At 49.1% G+C, this 22,515-nt stretch overlaps 1 protein-coding gene across 9 annotated transcripts in view; it reads right to left on the bottom strand.

The window, feature by feature from the left end:
* Positions 1-2,573: 2,573 nt before the first annotated feature.
* Positions 2,574-22,515, bottom strand: part of ACAD10 (acyl-CoA dehydrogenase family member 10) — a 50,771-nt gene continuing 30,829 nt past the window's right edge. For 6 of the 9 annotated variants that reach the window (XM_014858664.3, XM_070516066.1, XM_044775869.2 and 3 more), the window contains 11 exons: positions 21,610-21,755; positions 20,352-20,525; positions 13,973-14,373; positions 9,835-9,975; positions 8,984-9,121; positions 8,760-8,850; positions 7,695-7,853; positions 6,850-7,022; positions 4,900-5,043; positions 3,959-4,036; positions 2,574-3,362 (listed from right to left, as the gene is read on the bottom strand). In XM_014858664.3, coding sequence (XP_014714150.1) covers positions 3,222-3,362; positions 3,959-4,036; positions 4,900-5,043; positions 6,850-7,022; positions 7,695-7,853; positions 8,760-8,850; positions 8,984-9,121; positions 9,835-9,975; positions 13,973-14,373; positions 20,352-20,525; positions 21,610-21,755 — 1,786 coding nt within the window. In that variant the 3' untranslated portion in view covers positions 2,574-3,221. Of the gene's footprint in view, positions 3,363-3,958; positions 4,037-4,147; positions 5,044-6,849; positions 7,023-7,694; positions 7,854-8,759; positions 8,851-8,983; positions 9,122-9,834; positions 9,976-13,972; positions 14,374-20,351; positions 20,526-21,609; positions 21,756-22,515 lie in introns of all 9 variants that reach the window. The other 3 variants (XM_070516063.1, XM_070516062.1, XR_011505334.1) reach the window with 2 other exon arrangements.

Genomic DNA, 22,515 nt, shown 5'->3' with positions numbered 1-22,515 from the left:
CTTTGAACTGGCTCTAATCTTCCTTTATTCCTTCTTCATCCTGGTGAACTTAGAGAACAAAAGGATATTTTTTTTTTAAAGATTTTATTTTTCTCCTCAAAGCCCTCCAGTACATAGTTGTATATTTTGTTGTGGGTCCTTCTAGTTGTGGCATGTGGGACACTGCCTCAGCGTGGTCTGATGAGCAGTGCCATGTCCGCGCCCAGGATTCGAACCAACGAAACACTGGGCCGCCTGCAGCGGAGCGCGCGAACTTAACCACTCGGCCACGGGGCCAGCCCTGAACAAAAGGATATTTTTAAAACTCAAATCATGGGCTGCACCTGGTGGCATAGTGGTTAAGTTCACGCGCTCTGCTTTGGCGGCCTGGGGTTTGTGGGTTCAGGTCCTGGGCATAGACCTACACACCGCTCATCAAGCCATGCTGTGGCAGCGTCCCACATACAAAACAGAGGAAGATTGGCATAGGTGTTAGCTCAGGGCCAATCTTCCTCAAGCAAAAAGAGGATGATTGGCAACAGATGTTAGCTCAGGGCCAATCTTCCTCACACACACACACAAAACCTCAAATCAAATCATGTCACATCACTACCTAAACTCACCATTTTGTCACATTTAGAATCAATACCAAACTCCTGACCATGGCCCCTGAGGCCCCACATGACCTGGAACCTCCTACTCTGTCTGTTCCTCACCATGGACGTGCTGGGCTACTCCAAGGGCCTCTGCCTTTGCTGTTCTTTCTTCTGGAGCACCCTCGCCCATTCTGGTCATGCAGATCTGGCTCAAATGTCTCTTCTGCAAAAAGTCCCCTCCTGAGCCCCCAGTTCCTCCACCCTGGCAGTGTCTACCACCTCACTCACCGCAGTCTCGGGGCATCACCGCTTGAGAGGTGAGCTCCTTGAGAAGGGTGACTTTATCTGTTTTGTTTTCCTGCACATTCCCCAAGCCCTGCACCAGTGCCAGGCCCAGTGCTGGGGTGCAATCGGCAGTGGGGAGTGGAATTATTTAACAGAATTGGAGCCCCTGGATGAGGGGCTGCCGGAAGCTGCATCTCAGTGGTTCGCATTCTTCAGGCAGCGTTCACTGTCCTCCGAGTGCCTCCAGCCTTTGCAGCGGAGCATCTGAGGGAGACATGGGTCACCCCACAGCACGACTTGTTTTCATCACTGCAGCTGCACCACCTAACAAGCAAGGTTAACCTCAGAGAATACGAGAAAAATTCTGAGGACCATGTGATTTTCCGGGTCACTGTCCCAAGGCACTTCCTTTTTTAAAACATCCTCTTCCCTCCAAAGCCTGAAGCGGGAACTCAGGCTGCTAGAACTCTCCCAGGGTTTGCAAAAGGTCGTTTGCTACTGTGGCTGGTGTTGTGACAGCAATTAGCTTGGGGGCTTGAATTTAACTTTACCTTGCACAAGCAACAAGCAGCTTGGTTGAGGAGGGCCTGCCTGCCCCAGACCGCTCACTTGGGCAAGAGCATCTGGGGAGCCCTTTCACAAGCCCCCGTGGCTCTCCGGCACCCTGAAGGTGTGTGGCCCTGGCTGCAGCAGGTGGGCACTCCCTCAGGTGCAGCAGTTCCCTCGAGCAGGTCGAGTGTGCAATGTGGCCAAGGAGGGGTGGTCCCCACCATCTGGTCTGACCTGAAATGGGCAGCTGTTGGCCACATCAACACAAATGATGAAATTAGCAGACTGGGTCCTAACAGCCAGAGGCTAACCTCCACATGCTGCCTGGGCTCAGGGGGCACCCATTTCTTGAAGAACTCAGCTCAAGTAAGCGAGCACCTCTACTCTCCTCTGAGAGGAGGCTGCTCTCTAAATTGTAAGGCATATTGTCTCCCATCTCCCCTACCCCCATTATTCTAAGAGTACAGAGCAGACGGAGGAGTGTGGAAGGTGCAGAGGCCCTCACGTACTGGAAACCTAAAAATCCTTTGGTGACATGTACATGAGCAGAGGTGAGGTGGCTGATTCAGGACCTACCAGGGGTCACAGCATCTGTGCCCCACACGTGTTTGGGCTGATGCCCTGGGCAGGACCCCAAGTGTGAGGAGGGAACTGATGCACTGAGACAGAGGGGCTGAAGTGTCAACCTTTATTCTCACTTCCTTTCATACGACACAGAACGTTCACAAAGTCTCTGAGATGCACTTTCTTATTCTTTGTGTCCCCAAAGCCCTTTCCAAAATAACGTCTTAATATTCTGTGTTGTGGACATTCAAATGAAGAAAATCAGAGGGCAGTGGCTTCGCAGTTGTGGTTTCATTCGATTTTCCCAGGAGCACTCCAGCCCTGGGTCTTCAGGTTGAGGCCCATCATGGCTGCCCCTCTGCTTGCTGGGGAGGGCCCCGTGGAGCAGGAGGCCCCTTGCATTGGGAGCAAGTACGGGAACACCACCCCAGCAGGGCTCCTAACATTAGTCCTGATTCCCACAGCTTTTCCACACTACGGCCAGAGAAGGGGGCATGGGCTGCCCAGCCTGACACTGAGAACTGTCTGGCTGCACGCCCAGCTGTGCAAGCAGTGCGTGATAGGTAGCGGAGAGACAGAAGAAAAGACCCAGAGACGGCGTACGAGACATATAGGTTTATTGGGATTTACTTACAGGGAGTGTCCAGCGGCAGCCAGCTGGACGGAACTGCGCACCACTACCGCGGGCAGGGAGGGGGCTGCTTACACAGGCTGGGGACACACAAAGGCCACGTGCTTGCCAAGAGGGGCCATCCCTGGTCCGGCCAGCATTCCCAGGAACAGTAGCTCATGTGGAGGGGCTGTGTTCCCCTTCGTGATGTTCTTAGAGTGAGATAAGGTAAGATCTGGGCTGGCCAGACCTGGATTGTTACAAATCCCAGTAGCTGGCTATCCTGACTGGAAGGGGGCCAGAAGGACACATGGCGGTTACAGGGCACAGAGACCAGTGCTGGGCAAGCGTGACCCTACAACACCGAAGACCAGCTTTCCGGCTTCAGTACTGAAACCCACTCAGCTCTCAGCTAAGCCCCCTCCTCTTTGCCTGAAACAGTAAACTCAAGGCTTCTTATAGAAATGTCTCCTGTGGGGACCCAAAAAGGTTGAGTTCACAATGACTGTTCCAGGATGCAGCTGCCAGGCAGGGTGCAAGAATCACACATACCATATAGGCCTTTCAAAGAGCATCATCTAAGGTTCTGGGTGTGGCCAGTCTGGGAGGGACATTCTAGCTCCTGCAGTCCTGCCGGTCTAAATGCGATGCTTCAACTCCATCTTGGCCACTGCAGCCCGGTGCACCTCATCAGGGCCGTCGGCAAAGCGCAGCGCTCGGGCCCAGGCGAAGAACTGAGCCAGCGGGTGGTCGCTGCTCAGCCCTGCTGCTCCAAAGGCCTGGCAGGTAGGGGTGGGAGGGGAGGAAGCTCAGGGTGAGCCCTCGTCCCCGAGGACCCCAGGAACAAGTGCCTGCTCATAATGGCTCAGAACAGCTCAGAAGAGCTATCTTCTTGGGGATGGCCCCTGACACCTGTGTGATAAGAATGTTCTGGAAGACTTCAAGGGGCGCCACACTTGCCATCCTGTGGACACCAGACTCCCTAAGTCCAGTCTGTAGGTAACTTCTGCCACTGGGAGAGCTCTCTGTTGAGGCCAGCTATTAAGACTAAGAAGGCGGCAAGCCTGCACGGTTAGGAGTCTGGGCTCTGGGTAATGAGGACCCAGGTTCCCATAAACCCGAGATCAGCTGCTTGCAAGCTGAGTGACCTTGGAAAAGCCACTTCATTTTTGTCTCTGTTTCCTCATATTCAAAATGGGGGCAGGAATGGGTCCCCCTCGTAGAGTTGTTCTGGGGAGGACGAGGAAAATCACACGCCCCGTGAGTGTGCGACACGGGGCGGCTGTCAGACGTTACAGGAGGTTGGGGGCTGAATGCGAGGGAGTTCTGCATCTGTTGTACGTGGTTCAAACTAACCGGCAGTTCCAGTGCTCACCTGGATAGCGCGATCAATCACTCGGGAGGCCATGGATGGGGCCACCATTTTAATCATGGCAATATCTAAAGCTGCGGCCTGCGAAGAGGAGAGGGAGAGGTGGTTAGAAAGGCAGGCCGGAGGGCAGAACACTTGCAAGAACGATGAGTTCTACGGGGAGGAGTAGAAACGGCGGCTGAGAACAGAGACCTGAGGTCCTGCTGGAGCACACGCTCCACGAGGCAGCCCGCTGCACGGCACTTCCCCAGCATCTGCGGGGACAGAGGGAGCAGTGGTGGTGACCGCGAGGGTGACTCAGGATGCGGTGACTAGTGAGCAAGTGCCTGGTCAAGGACAGATGTGGGAACGCCAAAGTCTTCCCAGATGATGGGGAGCATCTGGCACACACAGAAGGCGGAGGGGAGGGGCTCGTGCTTCAATCCAGGTCACAGCCAGCTCCATCTCCAACCGGACAGTGGACCAAGGCCAGCCAGGACTCCAGGGAATGGAGGAGCGAGAAGGGACCCTGGGTTGTGGCCCTGGAGCAAGGCCCCAGAGAGGCTCCACCATCTCTGGCCCTTGAGCGCCAAGCAACCGGGACTCTCAGCCTGGGTCAGTTGCCTTGCTTACTCTCAGTTTGCCTGGCACCTGCACCAACAGGGCCTGGAAGTCGAGGCTGGGGTGCAGCTGAGGCCAGGGGGCCATGTGGCTCCTGCCCCACTATCTTGGACCCGGAAGTTCACCAGGTCAGTAAAACAGAAAGTTCAGTCCTCTTCTGTTGTACCTTTTCCAGTTTTGAAAAGCTGCCCAAATAGTCCCAAGTAGAGTTGAAGCAAAGTTCCTAATGTCAAGAAGCTATGTCCTTTCTCCACGGTTTGCCGAATGGGGAAGGAGGAGTCAGTGTCGATGGATTCCCTCACGACCTCAGGACGTCGCACCTGTGAGGCCCCTCGGCCTCCTACCTTATTTCCTGCCACGTCCATGAGGTGGGCAGCTTTCAGCACCAGCAGCCGGGCCTGCTCGATCTCCACGCGCGACTGGGCGATGTCAGCCAGGAGCGTGCCCTGCTCCACCAGGGGTTTCCCAAAGGCCACACGGGACTTCACCTGTGGACACAGGAGACCCGGCGAGAGGCGTGGGGCTGGGTGCCCTGCAGAGGAGGGGGCTGGACACACATGGAGTGGGCAGGAGAGGAAAGGGAGCAGAAGCAGGAGTGTGCAGCTCATCTGCTGCTTTGCCAGCTCTCTAGCCACAGGCAATTTCCAGGGAGAAGATCCAGACACAGACAACATTCCTGTGCACTGCGGGGCTCGTCCACGTGGTGGCTGCACAAACTACCTCCAGGACTCCCTTTACCCCAGGGATTCAGGCCGCTGTGGGCAGACCTGGTCGGCGGGCAGGAATACGTGTTTTAGATCTGGCCCAGCATCTGGCCAAGGCTACTGTGGGAGTTAGGGAGTGACTGCGGGCGCCTCACGGGCGGGGGCGGGCGCCCTCTGCTGACCATGGCCGGGCTTTACGCCCCAGGATGCCCTCGGGAGCAAAGTCCAGGTGCCAGAGCCCCCTTGTGGACGACTGTTACCAACGGCCATTCTAGACTCTGGATGCCACAAGCAATCAGAAAAGGTTATAAGAGATCCTTTTTTTTCCCTTGTTTTTTTTTAACTGAAAACAATTATTATACAAATAATATATCTCATGGCAGGAAAAAGTATACATTTTCCCACAAAAATAGAAAAAATACAAACAGTTGGTATCTCATCTGGTCACTTACAGTTAATATTTGGTGGGAATCCTTCTAGACTCCTTGTATGCAAATACATACGTAAGCATTTTTACAAAAATGGAGTCATACTCTATATATTGCTTGGTAGCCTGCTTTTTTTCATTTAAGAGTATACAGTGGACATCCTCCCTCTATTCTAAGAAATAGATTTCTACAGCATCATTTTGGAATTTCACCATGTGCCCGTACCAGAGTCTACCTGACCAGGCTCCAGTTGTCAGCTTATCTGTTGTTCCCAACATTTTGCCACAACAATAAGTCTGTGGTGAAGCTCCTAGTTTCAAATCACAAAGACCCCTATTAAGGCCCTTATGACCAAGTCCTATGAGGGAAACTGCCATGTCAGTGCTATGCCCCTTCTGGAGACTTCTGACACGTCTGGTCACAGCTCTGCAGCAAGGCTGGTCTGAGTTTCAATGCAGGATGGGGCTGAAGTACCACACCTGAGCCCTTAGAGAGGAGCATTTTATTTTTCTAAAAAAAAGAACTGGTCAGTCTCAACTTAAAAGGTTGTAAATCACAGATGGTTTGCTCCGTGCTGCAAACACATTGGCCTGCCTCTGTTCTTTGATAATTTCTTCTGAGACATTTGTTTGGTCTCAAGGGTTTGCTTCCTCTTTATGAAATCGATACCACTGATTTGAATTACTGTTTCCAGCAATAGCTCTCTTTTGCATGGGCTGCCAACCATTGAGAGAGTCACAGCAGACTCAAGTTTTCGGGACATGCTGGGGGAGGAGGGTGGCACAGGTTTAGATGCTGGGACCCCAGAGACATAAGCCACCAGCACAGGTGCTCCCTGGTATCTGATTTTTAAAGGTGAGTGAGTAGCAGGAACAGCCGTCAGCAGCCCATGACCTTTTGAACCTTGGAACCTTGCCCTCTGCTGCCGCAGAGCCAGGCCTTTTCCTTCTGGTCACCTCAACAGAGTGAGGTCCATTCTGTTCTGAATTTCAAACTTCAGCAAAGTAGCAGATGCAAAGCGAAGACAGGGCCACAGCTTCTTGGCAAGAACATCACCTTGCTTCACCTAAGCTGGCTCTCAGAAAACAGTTAGGATTTGAGGTCTGATAGCGAAACAGACAGCTGGTTCCGGGTCAGATCGGGTGCTGGGGGAAGCACTCACGCGGGCCTTCATGAGCGCCAGGGCCCTCTCCGAGTACCCAATCAGCCGCATGCAGTGATGGATCCTGCCGGGACCCAGTCTGCCCTGGGCAATCTCAAAGCCTCGGCCCGGGCCCAGGATCATGTTCTCCTTGGGCACGTGCACCTGTTCGAACAGCACTTCGCCATGGCCACCTGAAAGACCCGAATGGTTTCCCCTGAGCGATCTGCCTAGCCGTTTTCCTTGGATGTGTGTATCCCCTGCCTCAGTTCAGGTCATCTACTGGCAATATTCCTGCTCTTTAGTAACCTTCTAACTGGGACGTGGTTGAAGGGGGCAGGGGCAGGAGGAGGCTGTTAAAGATGGAAAAGACAATGATTTACACTGTCACACAAATGGTTGGCCATTCCTTTTATAAAACACAATGACTCCACCTTAGGCTGACACTCCCTAGTGGTATGTGACTCTAAAAATGTAGTGATCCCATGGGAACACTGAAAGTAAAAACTGAACATCGTTAGCAGAGAGGCCTTGTGAGGGGACCTCCAGGTCTGGAGGTCAGCTGTCCACTGGCATCTAGGAGAGGTCTGCACTGCACTTCCTGCCTCTCTCCTCTGTGGCCTCTTTCTCTCAGATTCCTGCTGATCTTCTAAATGTAAAGGAGGAAAAAAAAGTATAAATGCCTGTCTGGAATTTGCCTACATGGTTGATATTCACATATGGAAATCAAATGCAGCAGCATGTGGCCCTCCAAATGTCACATACCCTTAGAGGTGCTGTGTCCTGAGCTACAGCAAGGGCTGCCCAAAGCCATGTCCCCAGGCCCAGCCCCACACGTGAAGGTGAGCTGCTCCCAGGGGACTAACCTGGCGCATCGTCCAGCCCATACACCGTCAGAGGCCGGAGGATTTTTATCCCTGGGGTATCCATGGGAACCAAAAGCACTGACTGCTGCTGGTGGCGTGGGGCATGCGGGTCTGTTTTTCCCATAAACACACAGAGTTGGCAGCGAGGATCCAGGATGCCTGCCAGGAAAGGAGAGAGACAGACCCCCATCATCTGACGCCAGGGCCATCAGATCTCTTTACAGATGCAGTCCTGGCCCAGGAAAGCTGAAGCCAGAAAGCAGACAGAGCTCTTTAAGACTTCCCTTATTCAGCTAAGTACGTGCAAGTTCTTGACCAGAAATAAGATGTTGATTTTCATCCCAGTGAGGAATAAATCCAACACCATAAGAGCAATTTTTTAAAAAAGCACCATGTACAGTTGAAAACATAATTTAAAGACAAGAAGCTGAAAACTGCTACTTTTTCACTGGCAGCCTGTTCTGCTTTGTTCCTGCAAGTGGTGTAAACATAATGGCTTTGGGCACAGGCTTCAGAATCAGGCAAATCCTGAACTCAGGATCCCCTACTTGCTAGCAGGGGCTAGTACCTTCAGCAAGAGATTCAAGTCACTTCTCTGTTCTCGTGTCCTCCTCTGTAAACTGGGGATAATAATGTGTACCTCCAGGGGAGGTGTGGGGACTCGGTGAGGTCCACACAGCGCTTATGGAGGGCTCTACAGTGTTAATGTGTTAATGGCGGAATCAGCACTAGCTCTTCTGCTGTGGCACACCCAATCTAGCCACTGAGGAAGTGACCTTCTGCCTTTCCAAAGGGAGACACTTAAGCAGAACGAAGAGAGTGGGGAGCTAATGAGAGATTCCTAGAGTCTGTCACATGTATGGTCATCCAGCAACCCACGTAGAACCTCTGGGTCTCCTAGGGTTGCTGCCTCTGCTGGGAGCACAGAGACAGAATCTCCTTTGCGTCAGCCGGGGAAACTGACCCAACCATTGTTTCCCAGACAACAGCAGGGCAGAGAGACAGGCTTATCAAGGCTTATCAAAACAGACCTGCTGAAGTGTAACTGAATTTCAGGCCAAATACCTGAGATCCACCACTTGTGACCATTTATGACATAGAAGCCTTCCTCCTCTCTGATGGAAGACTCGATGTTGGTGCCATCCGACGAGGCAACCTGAGTGAGAGAGTACATTCTGCTTAGAGCTGGCAAGGGTCCACGTTCGCTATGTGGCAGAGCCCAGATGAGGTCTGGGAAGGTCTGGCCTGATAAAGAAGAGGCCCTGTGGGTGGAGCCTCAGGCCAGGTACCTGGGGCTCAGTCATAGCAAAGCAGGAGCGGGCCTTTCCCTCCAGCAGCGGAATCAGCCAGCGGGCCTTCTGCTCCTCAGTGCCATAGCGTACCAGAAGCTCCATGTTCCCTGTGTCTGGAGCAGAACAGTTAAATATCTGAAAAGGAGAAAAGGAAGAACCCTGAGTTCCATGTCCATATTAAAACTTCAAATACCTCCGAAGTGATGGACCAGGGCTCCTCCCAAGTCACAGACCCTTTGACACCATCATGAAAGTTCTTCCTCTTCCCAGAGAAATGCACAGACCCGCAACATTTTGGATATAGTAGCTCAGAGCACCTAAAGCCCAGCCATGGACCTCTGTGGTTCAGACAAAGGAGACTGGAGATAGTGGGTGGGAGACTCAGGGAAGCCAGCCAGGGTCGTGCCTCACACGGCTCCCATCTTCCCCAGAAGACTCCCATTCTGAGCTGCTTTCTTGCTCTGGCTCCAGACTCATGCCTGTAGCTGTCCTCTCTCATTAGAAGAAGTTTAAGTTTGTATCAGTGCTCCTGAATCCCATGCAAGCTAGAGGGAACCCTATCAGTGTAGGAGGGTGACTGTTCTTTTTTTTTTTTTTTGGAGGAAGATCAGCCCTGAGCTAACATCTGTGCCCATCTTCCTCTACTTTCTATGTGGGACGCCTACCACAGCATGGCTTGGCAAGCGGTGCCATGTCCGCACCCTGGATCCAAACCAGTGAACCCCGGGCTACCGAAGTGGAATGTGCACATTTTACCGCTGTGCCACCGGGCCAGCCCCAAGAGGGTGACTGTTCTTATGGAAGACTAGGATAGTCTCGCATGCTGAGGAAGACTCTAAAGAAGGTACCTCAGGGGCATACAGAGACATGCCCATGAGCTCACACAGATGGGCATACTCGACGTTGGTCAGTCCTGCTCCATATTTTTTCTCGGGGTCAGTCTCCAAGGGTAGGAAAAGATTCCAAAGTCCTTCGGTCTTGGCTTTCTCCTGTCATGGGAAAACAGATCAGGGAAGCATAGTAGATGATTTAATTTTATTTTGGCCTGTGGAAAATAATGAAAGGGATTGGAGGGAAGAAGGTAGACAGCCAAAAATGAAGCGTGTGCCAAAAATAATGAGTCTCCACTGTCAGGGTGGATATAAAACCTGCAGATCTGTGAGTGGGATAAACACGAGTTGGCCCAGGGATGGCGAAGTCCTAGCAGTGACAGCAGCAATCAGTTCGCTCCCCGTCTTCATGGCCCAGACACCCCCACATAGCCCACGTTCCATCACCGTTAGCATTACTATTGTTATCATGACAAGTCTTCCGAGAACATGAGCCGTGAACACAGGAGACTGAAGGATCCTTTAGTATGCCTGATGGGAACCGGGCCCAGGACATCTGGCTGCAGCCTCTGCTGCTTTGATATGGTGCAAAAGCAGATACCCTGAGCCAGCTTCCTTTATGAGCCACAGCTTTGTTCCTGGCACAAGTGACCCTGGGTTCCTGAACGCAGCTCCTGGCCACATAACTAGGAAGTCAGGCCTGGGGGTCAGGAGCTCAGGCCTTCAGACAGACTGCCTGGTTCAGACCCAGCCGTTCCACACCTGGCGGGGAGACTGGTCAAGATACTGGATCTCCACGTATCAGTCTCCTTATCTGTGAATGGGATGTGACCACCCGCTCCATCAGGACTACTGAGCTGCAGCAAGAGAAATGGACTGTGGCTTAAGTAAAGGAAACAAGGAAGTGAAAGTGTGCAGGAGCTCAGATTAGAGAATGAAGCTCAGAACGGGACAGGAACCCGGCCAGCCTGGAGGATCGCGAGAGGAAAGGACACTCAGCGGTCCTGCTGGGGTCCCCCGGCTGTGGAATGGGTGAGTGCCAACTGTTTTCTGTCTTGAAAACACTGCTCACTCTTACAATTCCAGAAAGGGACAGTCGGGCTGGCCTAGCTTGGCTCACATGCCCACTTCCTAGCCAGGGAGGGCTGGGCTGGCACCTTCACTGATAGTTCTGCCATGCAGTATCCAAAGTGGGGGAGGGATGCCCCCAAATGAAATTGGGGTGCTGCTACCATGAGAAAGGGGAAGGGACACTAGGCAGCTCAAACCCAACCAATGTCCACAACATCCACCTCACTGCGCTGTTGTGAAAATTAAATAACACATAGAATATAAAGTGCCTGACATAGAAGCTGGTGGGCTGCACTCAATATTAGTGATTACGGATGTAATCATCATTACTTCTTCTGACTGGGAGGGTACCAGCTGGCCTGATGTTTGTGTTTGTGTTAAGCTAATTAGCTCAGAGTACAGTGACCAAGGAGAAGGGTGGATTAACTGGAACCAATAAAGTAGGATGGGAAGGGAGGAGTGGAAGCAAGGGAGTTCTGAGAAGAGGCAGCATAAGGAAATGAATAAAATCATCCTGAGGGATGGGGGGAAAACCCCACAGAATTTGAGCCTAGAAGATTGGGATTTGAATCCAGGTGCTATTATTTCTAGCTGTGTCCCTGGACAAATCTATTTGCTTCCCTTTACAGCAACGTTAATAATGCTTACCTCACAGGATTTGTGAAATGCAGTGTAAATGGTCAAATACTTCTCTCTTTTTTTTTTGGTGAGGAAGATTGGCCCTGAGCCAAAATCTGTTGCCAATCATCCTCTTTTTGCTTGAGGAAGCTTGTCCCTGAGCTAAACCTGTGCCCATCTTCCCCTATTTTGCATGTGGGATGCCACCACAGTGTGGCTGACAAGCAGTACTAGGTCTGTGCCTGGGATCTAAACCTGCAAACCCCAGGCTGCCAAAGTGGAGCAAAGAAACCCAACCACTTTGCGACTGGGCCAGCCCCTTCTTCTCATTTATGGTAGTAATGACACTTTGGATTAAAAGCCATGAACTACAATTTTACCACTCTACTCCAAATCTTAGTTATCATTATGATTCTCATTCAGGTATAACTAGAAGTAGAATGTTCTCTCATCTAGGTTTTTTCTAGGCATTCATTTTAGAGTCTGGTGGCATTTGCTGCACAAGCGTTTGCTTTTCCAATGCTTCTGTGCCCTCAACGGGCTTATATCAGATGGGCGAGGATTAAGCATGCTGGCCAGCCGGTGGGGGAAAGGGCATTTCAAATGTAAACGATGGGAGCATAGATTGGTAAACACCTTTTTTTTGAGGAAGATTGGCCCTGAGCTGACATCTGTGCCCATCTTCCTCTACTTTATATACGGGACACCTGGCTTGACAAGTGGTGCGTAGGTCTGCGCCCAGGATCCGAACTGGTGAACCCCGGGCCACCGAAGAACATACAAACTTAACTGCTGTGCCACCAGGCCGGCCCCACTGGTAAGCACCTTTTTTGACGAAAATTTGGCAATATTTATTAAAACTCTAAATCCTCTCATTCTTGGACCAGTATTTTAAAAGAATTTCTCCTGTAGAAACAGTAAATGTACCCAGAAGTATGTAACAGCATTCGATGCACCTTGCTTGCACAGGATCCAAACCCTCTTCTTATTCTGGGGGACTCTGTCACTGTATAAATTTGTGGGGTCAAGGCCAAGTCTCCCACTGCAGACAGTGAAGGACAGAGACACCCTCCTTCTCTCTGCTTCCCGGCGATGAAGCTGTGGGCATGGGACCTACACCCGGCTAGCGGAAAAGTCCCACCACAAACTCCGCGTCCTAAGGAAGCATCCAGGAGAGGCCTCCCAGCCAGCTGCTCTTGGAACAGCCTTGGCCACGCTGCCCGGGGCCTGCCTTTCCTCGCCTTCTACTGTCTTCTAAAGCTGGGTCTTCCGCCTCCCTGTCCTTGGTAGCAGCTACACAACGTCCTTTGCTGCGTAAGTGACCCAGAGTGACCTAGACTGCCGACTGAGACACCCATAGCGTCCCTCAGCCAAAGGACAGACAAATTACAGTGCACCCACAAGGCAGAGCCCCTCAGAGATCGATCTCCAGGCACTGACCTGGGAAGCTGATGTATCATTAAATAAGCAAGCAGGAGATGCGAATCTACAGAACGAGTGCATTACAACATAGGAACGATAACAAGATATGTCAGCATGTAACAGGGGAAAGGAGCTGGGGGCCCCATTCCCCAAACTGTTGACAGTGCTCACGTCAGAGGGCGGAGAATTTGAGAGAACTCTTTCTTTCCATGTCATGAACTCTTTCTATTCTCGTCATGTTTGAGCTTTGGTTATTTTGCAATAAGTTTTGTAACTAGAAAAAAGGTTTGTATCCAGTTATCTTATCTGTAACTAGATAAGATTTTTTTTTAAAAAGCAGACGATGGTTGCATCATAGGCAAAATATGTGCTAATCCTGACAAAGAATAGCAGGTTTTTCTGTTATCAGCTAAAGTGGTGTCACCACGTGTCACCAGCATAAACACAGTTTACAGTTGATTTGACCTTTTAGTTTTGATGTTGTGGATTCTTTGAACAGCAACTTTTTTATTTTTTGCTGAGGAGGATTTCTCCCTGAGCTAACACCCATGCCAATCTTCCTCTATTAGTATGTGGGCCAGCACAGCATGGCTGCTAACAGGGTGGTGTAGGTCTGTGCACGGGAACTGAACCTGGGTCACCAAAGCAGAGGGCACTGAACTTAACCACTAGGCCACTGGAGCTGGCCCTAAAGAGCAACTTTATTAATTGATGTATGTTATATCATGCTGTTTCAAATTTATATAGTTAAAATACACATAAAATAAGGCCACCTGCCCTGGGGTTATAAACCACAGACAGCATTCCTCTGCTGGGCTGAGCTCTCTGGCCCCTCTGGCCGTGACACAGTCACACAGAAAGAGCAAGGAAGCGAACACTGCATCATCTAGAGCTGGCTCTTTCTGACGAGGATGGAAAGCAAAGACAATTCAACTCAACTCTCCTGTCTCTTCACTGCCTGGTGAGGGAGCAGATGTGTCCGGTGGACGAGCTGAGGTTCTGCCATGTTAACAAGGTCCTGCCAACTCTCAACAGGATGCCTTACCTTGAGCTCTTCGACCAGCGGGGAAGGGGTCCATCTCTCTGATGAGGCCTGGTGACTCCGCAGCTCTGGCTCAGCGGGGTACACGTGTCGCTCCATAAATTGCTTCAGCCGCTGATACAGCTCCCTGACGGGTGGGGAGAGGCCCTCTGGAGAGATAACCAGAGCTCCCTTTGAGGCACGAGCTGGGGAAGCTTCTGGAATCGACACATAACTCCTGGTGCCTGGGGTGTGCAGCCGGGACTGTGGACCAGCCCACGTGTGGTAGGACCTCATTAACGGTTTTGTGGCTGGCATGTCTTTGAAAAGTCGGAACCCTTCTTTGACTGCAAAATCCCATGCCAGGTTAGACGTAAATTCAGTCAGCTTCCCACTTTGCTCTGCGGTTGCTGAGCTTGCTTGGCCTAAGCAGAAGCAAAGACAGACAGTGATTGCTCCCAACCGACCCTTAACCACACTAACACGTGATAACATCACTGTATCAGCAGCTACCAGCATTTGCTGAGCCCCTGCCATACACCAGACACGGTGCTCAGTGCTGTACAGGTATCACTATAGCCCGTTGAGCTCCTACAGCAATACGGCCGTTTTAATCCCCACCTTACAGACAGGATCTGGGTCTTAGAGGGCCCAAGCTCACACGAGTGGGCTGGGAGCCAGAAGTCAAACTCAGTTGGCTTGCTCCCTGCTCTTTACCTCTTCTTTTCCTAAATAACCTAAATTAAATGAGGAACACCCTCAATCACTTCTGCTGTCACCGGCGGTCTGTAGGAAGCCCTGCAGTATCCTGGACGGCCCCTGCTATGAAACTGACAGGAACAGTCACAGGTGACGGGATTAATGGCTAGTTTCTGGACACCATTTTGTCTAGATTGACACCATTACCAGCATCACAGGGCTCACTCTAGTCACACCCCCACTGTTTTTTCTTATTTTAATACACACATAAAGACTTTTTAAAAAAGGGATTAAAAAATGTCTTTAATTAAGGTATAGTGTACATACACTCTCTTTATAAAGCGTACAATTCTGTGCGTTTAGTCAGCTAACCACCACGGCCATCGAGATACAGAATATTCCCATAGCCCCAAATTTCCATGGTGTCCTTTGTGCCCAACCCTTTCCCCCAGCCCCTGGCCACACTGACCTCTATTCCTACACTTTGTCTCTCTGGAAGGTCACATAAACACATACGTCATAGGGTCCAGGGTCTTTTCAGTGTGCGTACCGCACCTGAGAGCCATCCACGGTGTTGTGTGTATACTGTCTCCTTATAGTGGGCTTTTTTACTGCTGGCTCTCTGGGATTATTTTTAGCATTTCCATGTTCTAAAAAGACTTTTCCTCACTCTCTTTGTATCAATAAATTGATCTTTGCAGAGGCCGATTTTTGTTCTGGCTCCTGCCATGGTCTGGTGGTAGTTCTCAAAAGAGCCATTTTCATGCAGCTTTGGTGTTAAAGATATTACACTATTCCTGACAAATTAAGAACCAAATCTGTTTGCTACATAGCAGAGAACGCAGACCAGTGGACCTCAACAAGTCTTCACTCAACACCTTCTGGGTGCTGGGTATGGACCCAGGCCCTGGGGCGGTCAGTCAGGAACGAGGCAGCCCCCTTCCCTGAGCCACAGATGCAGTGAGGGCCAAGGGGCACAAGTGCCGGTTCAAATCCTGGGCATGGACATGGCACTGCTCATCAGGCCATGCTGAGGCGGCATCCCACATGCCACAACTAGAACAACCCACAACTAAAAAAAATATGCAACTATATACTGGGGGGATTTGGGGAGAAAAAGCAGAAAAAAAAACAGAGTATCAAGAGTTTTCTTAATTTTCATCTCCTTAATTGGATCTTGCTCTCAGGGTGCTGCTTTCTTTGTCTCTTGGAAAGTCACTTGTATGAGCGTGGGTTGATTTAAAGCTATCACTTTCAGTATATTTTCCCAAATGTAGTCCCAGCAGAAGAGACCACATCACTGGCGTCCTGCTAAGTTGCAGTCACAAGCGCTTTTTCCTTTCTAGAATTTCACAGCCATCTATAAGAAATCTAGACTTCGGCATCCACTTATTAACGAATGATACTTGGGGTGGGCTGGTACAGACTGTGACTCGGTCCCCAGGCCTCTGGTCACTGTTCTCCCTGTCCCAGTCTGTGAGTGACACCAGAGCAAGGATGCCTTTGAAACTAATGATCCTTCTCTAAACCCCACGTCCCAGGGCAATACCAAATATCTCAACTGTTCAAATAGAAAAGTGACTTTAACAGCTAATTGGAGAAGACAAATGTACAGAAATAATATTTGTGTTCATATAGTTGGGTTTTTATTTCCCCTCATTGAATGTTTTTATACTATTCTTTCAAAAAGTGGATTTTGCTGTTTTTATGTGAGAAAACTAAGCCACTTCCCAGTATGTCTGGCTGGCTTCCCAGGTGGGAGGGAGGGAGGGAGCGCACAACCAGGATGGGAGGGGCAGAGCCTCAGAGGCCAGCACAGCTGCTCTCTGTGTGCTGGCAAACACGGGGGCTTTACCTCCAAGCCAAGAGAAGCACAAAGCTAAGGCAGGGGCTCACGGGACCTTAGGGACTGTCAAAGGGCTTCCTGATAGGCAAATGAGGACAATCCAGTGGGTCTTACGGGTGTTGAGATTCCTGAATGGATCGTTCAAAATCGACTCAGCTATCCCCAGGCACTGGAGCAGAACTAGAAAATCTGCACAGGCAATCAGGCCTGTTCCTCATCCGCTGGACCTAGCAGCCATTCTGCTTAATTAAAGGTTTCTGGTTAGCTTCCATTGCAAAGCCGTAACAAAAATTCAGAAATAGTGACTCAGAGCTGATGCTCTAAGAAGGGAAAATATCGTCTCCAAGAAGTGCTTATCAAGACCCCTATCTCAACTCAGGGAGGGTCAAACTAGAAATACTCTGCGTTGACTTTTCTCTGGACACTGTTCTACTCTGTACCACCAGTACCACCTGGCACAGTCCCCGGCTTAGGAGAGGCTCAGACATGGAGACTGAATGATCTACTCCCTACTGCACGGCCTTTCTCGGAACATGGCAACCTGCCTGAGGGCAATAGGCTGCCAGCAAGCTCAGGGTGTGGAGGACTGCGAAGCTAAGATGTCCCCATGGTACCAGCAAATCCACTGCTGGGGTTCTTTCTACTTGCCTTTCGTTTGAATTTTTCATTTTGGAAAACTTCAAAGCTAGACAATAGTAGAAAGAAGAGGAGAATGAGCCTGCAGGTATCTACCACTCAACTTCAACAATCACCAAGGCTATTCTTGTTTCATCCTCTGCCATCTCCACCCCGCCTGCTCTGGATTTTCCTGAAGTAAATCCCAAACGGATCATTTCATCTATAAATATTTCATTTACGTCTAAAAACAAAGACTTAAAAAACACACACAATACCATTATTATCACATTTAAAAAACAGTTAACTATGACTCCTTTAATATCATCAACTATCCAGTCAGAATTCAAATTTCTTTTTTTTTAGAAGATTTTATTTTTCCTTTTTCTCCCCAAAGCCCCCCGGTACATAGTTGTATGTTTTTAGTTGTGGGTCCTTCTAGTTGTGGCATGTGGGATACCACCTCAGCATGGCTTGATGAGCGGTGCCATGTCCATGCCCAGGATCCGAACTGGTGAAACCCTGGGCCGCCGAAGGAGAGTGTGCAAACTTAACTACTTGGCCACAGGGCCGACCCCTCAAATTTCATTGACTGTCTCATAAAAAAAATTTTTTAGGGGCCAGCCCCATGGCCGAATGGTTAAGTTCATCAAGCCATGCTGAGGCAGCGTCCCACATGCCACAACTAGAAGGATCTACAACTAGAATATACAACTGTGTACTGGGGGGCTTTGGGGAGAAGAAGAAGAAGAAGGAAAAAAGAAGATTGGCAACAGATGTTAGCTCAGGTGCCAATCTTTAAAAAAAAAAAAGATGTTAAAATTTTTTTTATAATTTGTTTTTTCAAACAGGGATCTAAATAAGGTCCAAACACTGTAATTGGATGATGTGTCTTTTAAGTCCCTTTCAATCTATAGATTCCTTTTTCATCTTTTTTTCCCCTCGAAATTTATTTGTTGAAGAAACTGAATTGTTTGCCTTGTGAAGAGTCCCAGAGTCTGGACTGTGTGAGTGGCTGTCCCTCAGTGGTGCTGTTTAACACATTCCTTGAAACCCTGCATTTCCTGTAAGTTCGAAGTCCCCACTAGACACTTGGTCAGATCCAGGGTCAACTGTGGGGAGTATCAGGAGGCCTGGAATGTCTGGCTGTCTCTCTGGGTGATGCTGGCACCACTGATGCTTATTTTCCAGATGCACTGATGCATTAGGGGTGGCAAGTTGGTGATGTGCCACTTCTATCAATCTGTCCGGGATGATTCTCTAAACAGAAACTTTCCTTCATCAATTATTTGGTTAGCCTGAGATATAATTTGTATAGGAAAGGTGGGATAAATGCTTGATGTTTTTTTTTCCTTTATTTACTGATTTTCAGAATAATGGGTTGCTTCCCTACGCATCCTCCAAAGTCACAATGAGCCTTTGTCTCTCTGTTTTAGTATCACTTTTTACTCATGGATTTAAACACACTTGAAGTGTTTCCATCCATTTCAGCTACCATCCTTATTGGTCATCCACGCTCCCTATCGTTACCAAGTAGGGGCCTATTCAGGTTGGCTCCCGAGTCCTTTAGCGAAAACCCTGCCAGTCTTTGACAACTTCCTGGCTTTCTGGTACGACTAGATGTTCCAGGTTCATCTTATAGATACCCTGCCCTGACATGAAATCAGCCACTTCCCCAAGAAGGCCTGGTTCCTTTTGGTGGGAATGGAATTTCAAGATTATAACGTGAGCATCTAGGGGTACTTAATGCTACTGCATTCGTCACAATTCGAGGGCTCTTCACGGATTCTATCTGCTTGCTTTCCTTTCCACAAAGGAAGCAAAGTTTAATCTGCCTTTCTATCTTCTCAAATAATTTATGATATAGATTATTTCATCTGCTACCCAATAAAATTTACAATGAAAACTAATAACACTGTGCCATCCCCGCATGTACGTGTAAACACTCTGAGGTGTACACGCATAGACACACCCAACCCACCCCGCCGTCAGTTCTAAGCAGCAATACTTAACTCGTCTTCTCCAAAGTTCAAACTTACGAGATACAACCTAGAACTCCCAGCTAGTTCCATAAAGTATTGTCCCATGTATGTGAAAGCACCATCAAAAAAAATACAACAATCCCTTTTCGCCTTTAGCAATCCTCTTACTGGGCAATTTGGTAACATCTACAAAAATTTAAAATGCACATACTTTTAACCCAGCAATTCTAATTCTGGGAATTTATCCTTCAGATATATTCACACATGTGTAAGAAAGGATGTTCACCAACCACTATTTGGGACTGCAAAAATCTGCAAATAATCCAAATATGCATCAATAGAGGAAGTGGGTAAATAGATTCCAGCATAGCCATACAGTGGAACGTGCTATAGAACCCAAAAAGAAGGATGCAGACTTGTACATATTCATGTGGAAAGGTCTCTATGAAATACTGTTAAGTGGAAAAAAGCAAGAAATTTGCCTCATATAGTTGTTAAATATATATATGATAAGTATCATATATATATGAATGTAGACACAAATATTTCATAGGAATTCTTAAGCATAAAAAATTCAAAAATCAAGGTACTGAGAAATACATGTAGGGTGCTCACATTTTTGTAAAAATTGGAGAGAGAGAGAGAAGACAGATATACAGAAAAAATTGGGAGTCCCAAGAAACTCTTTTTTTTTTTTTTAAAGATTGGCACCTGAGCTAGTATCTGTTGCCAATCTTCCTCTTTTTTTTCTTTTCCTTCTTCTTTTCCCAAAAGTACCCCCAGTACATAGTTGTATATTCTAGTTGTGAGTGCCTCTGGTTGTGCTGTGTGGGACGCCCCCTCAGCATGGCCTGACAAGTGGTGCCATGTCCGCACCCGGGGTCCAAAGCTATGAAACCCTGGGCCGCTGAAGCGGAGTGCATGAACTTAACCATTCGGCCACGGGGCCGGCCCCCCAAGCAACTCTTAACAGCAGCTTCAAGAAATGGTGCTAAGAAAGGAAAGTAATTTTATATTCTTCTATATGACTGGGTTCTTATCATGTATGCTTTTACTGTAAAAATTGTTTGTATGTCATTTTAATAATTAAAAAAACAAGTATAAATACTTTAAAGACTATATATGATATATCCTTAACGACAAATGGTTGAATTAACTGAATCTGGTAGAATTCTGGCCAAACAGGTCCCTCTAAAGCCTCTGAGGCCTCGGGAGGGCTCCAGGGGGAGAAGCCTCGCGCTGGAACTCAGGCCACCCCCACCTGTGAGCGAGCGCTTGTAGATGCCCTGGAGGATCGCCGCCACCCGGAAGAAGGAGAAAGCCAGGTAGAAGTTCCAGTTCTCGATGGGAGGGCTCCCCGTGTGCCGACAGTACATCCTGGAATACTCCTCTGCGGTGGGGATGCCCAGCTGAGTCACATCGCAGTCACTCAAACCTGAGGCGACAGACAGAGCCAGGCCCGGGCAGTCACTGCGTCCACACTCCCCTGTGGCCCGCAAGAATTTAAATTCTGCAAATCACTTCCTCCCTGGGAAATTAGCTTCACAATAGTTCAAAGGGTTAGCTCCTTATTTACTGCTCTTCCTCCCCGAGATGGCTGCACTCCAGGCACGAAGCTATTATTCACAAATTGGCTCTTAAAAGTTTCAGACTAAATTGGCAGGAAAGGAGGGCACGAGGGGCCTCCAATTCTCTCAGGACCACAGTTCAGGGTGGATGCATATTATTCTCCATCAGTTATTTGAGAAAAAATGATATTGAAAGCAAGATCCCATCAAACTATGAAAAAGCTGATTACAACCAATAAAAAGTTCACTGAAATGCTTCATTTGTACCATTTTCACGGTTTGGAAGTATGTGATATATCCCATTGCTAGGAGTATACCTAATATGTAGGCAAAGATATTACTACAAAGATGTTCACTGTATTTTTGTGGGAGCAGGGAAAATTACATTAAAAAAATTGGAAACAAATTAAATATCCAAATAGGAATCAAACCAAACATCTTGATTAAGTTAATTCTATACAATAAAATTCTATGCCAACATTAAAAATGAGCTGTAGAAGAAATACTTAATGGCATGAAAACATGTCCAAAGTATATAATTAAGTGAAAAAAAGCAGGTCATAAAGTCCTCTAATCACATTTTTGTTTAAAAAAATGTATGTATACACATAAAAAAGATGAGAAAAAGAAAATGTCAGCAGTGGTTATCTCTGGGACTACTGATGACTTTAACTATTTTCTTTTGGCTCTAAAATTTTTAAATAAATTTGTATTTTTCTAATTTAAACAACCAGATAGAAGTTAGTTGGATGAAAGCATAAGAGGTGCCTAGACACACACGCTCCTCACTTAAAATACATGCTATACCCATTCCCGCATTGTGACGGGAAGGTGTTCCAGGGCCTCAGGCCACGTACCAGCCCCACCACAACCCCCTTCAGCAGAGCCTGCCCCAGCGCTGTGAGGATGGAGCTGGCTCCACCCCGCCTCTCCCCCAGCAGCAGTTCCTACCTCGCAGGATGGGAAAACTGGATGGCAGGTAGTGAGCTAGGCAGCTGAAGGCCACATCAGCAAGGGGGTCGCCCAAGGTAGAAAGTTCCCAATCAAGGACAGCAAGCACCTCGGTCTTTTCTGGATGGAACAGCAGGTTGTCCAGCCTGAATGGGCCACAGAAGGAATGGAGACAGCTCTAGGGGAACAGCAGTGGGGTGGACTCTGGGCTGGGTGTATTCCGTCTGCCCCTCCAGATGCACTCCCCACCCTCTCGGCCCCTCTGCGCCCCGGAGCCTCAGCTGTGGGCTGCCTGCATCAGCTCCTTTGCCCTCTGGCTCCGTTGGGCTCAGCCAATGGGAGACAGCAGCAGGAGATGGGAATAGGGCCTGGTTATTTATCCCCCCAGCTCCCTCTCAGCAGACAGCTGAGGGCCTCAGCTTTGTCAGGTGGCCCTCTCCACACAGCTACCCTCCCCAGGTCCTGGTAATTACTCCTTCCCTGTGAGGGTTTTCAAACAGGTCTGCAATTCTTTGACACTCCTGCCACAAAAGGGAGAGTCTTACTCCTCATCCCTTGAAGCAACTCGCTAAAGAATAACAAATAGAATGCAGGTGGAAGTGATGCTGAGTGACTCACGAGACTAGGTCAGAACAGGTGATCAGCTCCCGCCCAGCCCTCTCTCTCTTGGAACACACACCTTTGGAGCCCCAAACCACCAGGTAAGAGGTCCAGCTACCCAGAAGCTGCCATGCTGGAGAGACCACAAAGAGACAGGGAGGGAGGCCTGAGGACCCGGCCATTCATGAATTCTCTGCCCCAGGGCCAGGCATGTGAGTGAGCCTTCGGGTGATTCCAGCCCCCAGCCTGAGAGCCACCCCAGTGGAAACAAGCTATCCTGTCCCCAGACAGCAGAAACATGAGCAA

The sequence above is a fragment of the Equus asinus genome, chromosome 8 (genome assembly GCF_041296235.1).
Source record: "Equus asinus isolate D_3611 breed Donkey chromosome 8, EquAss-T2T_v2, whole genome shotgun sequence".
Classification (NCBI taxonomy): domain Eukaryota; kingdom Metazoa; phylum Chordata; class Mammalia; order Perissodactyla; family Equidae; genus Equus; species Equus asinus.
This window is presented reverse-complemented; position numbering and strand designations above follow the sequence as displayed.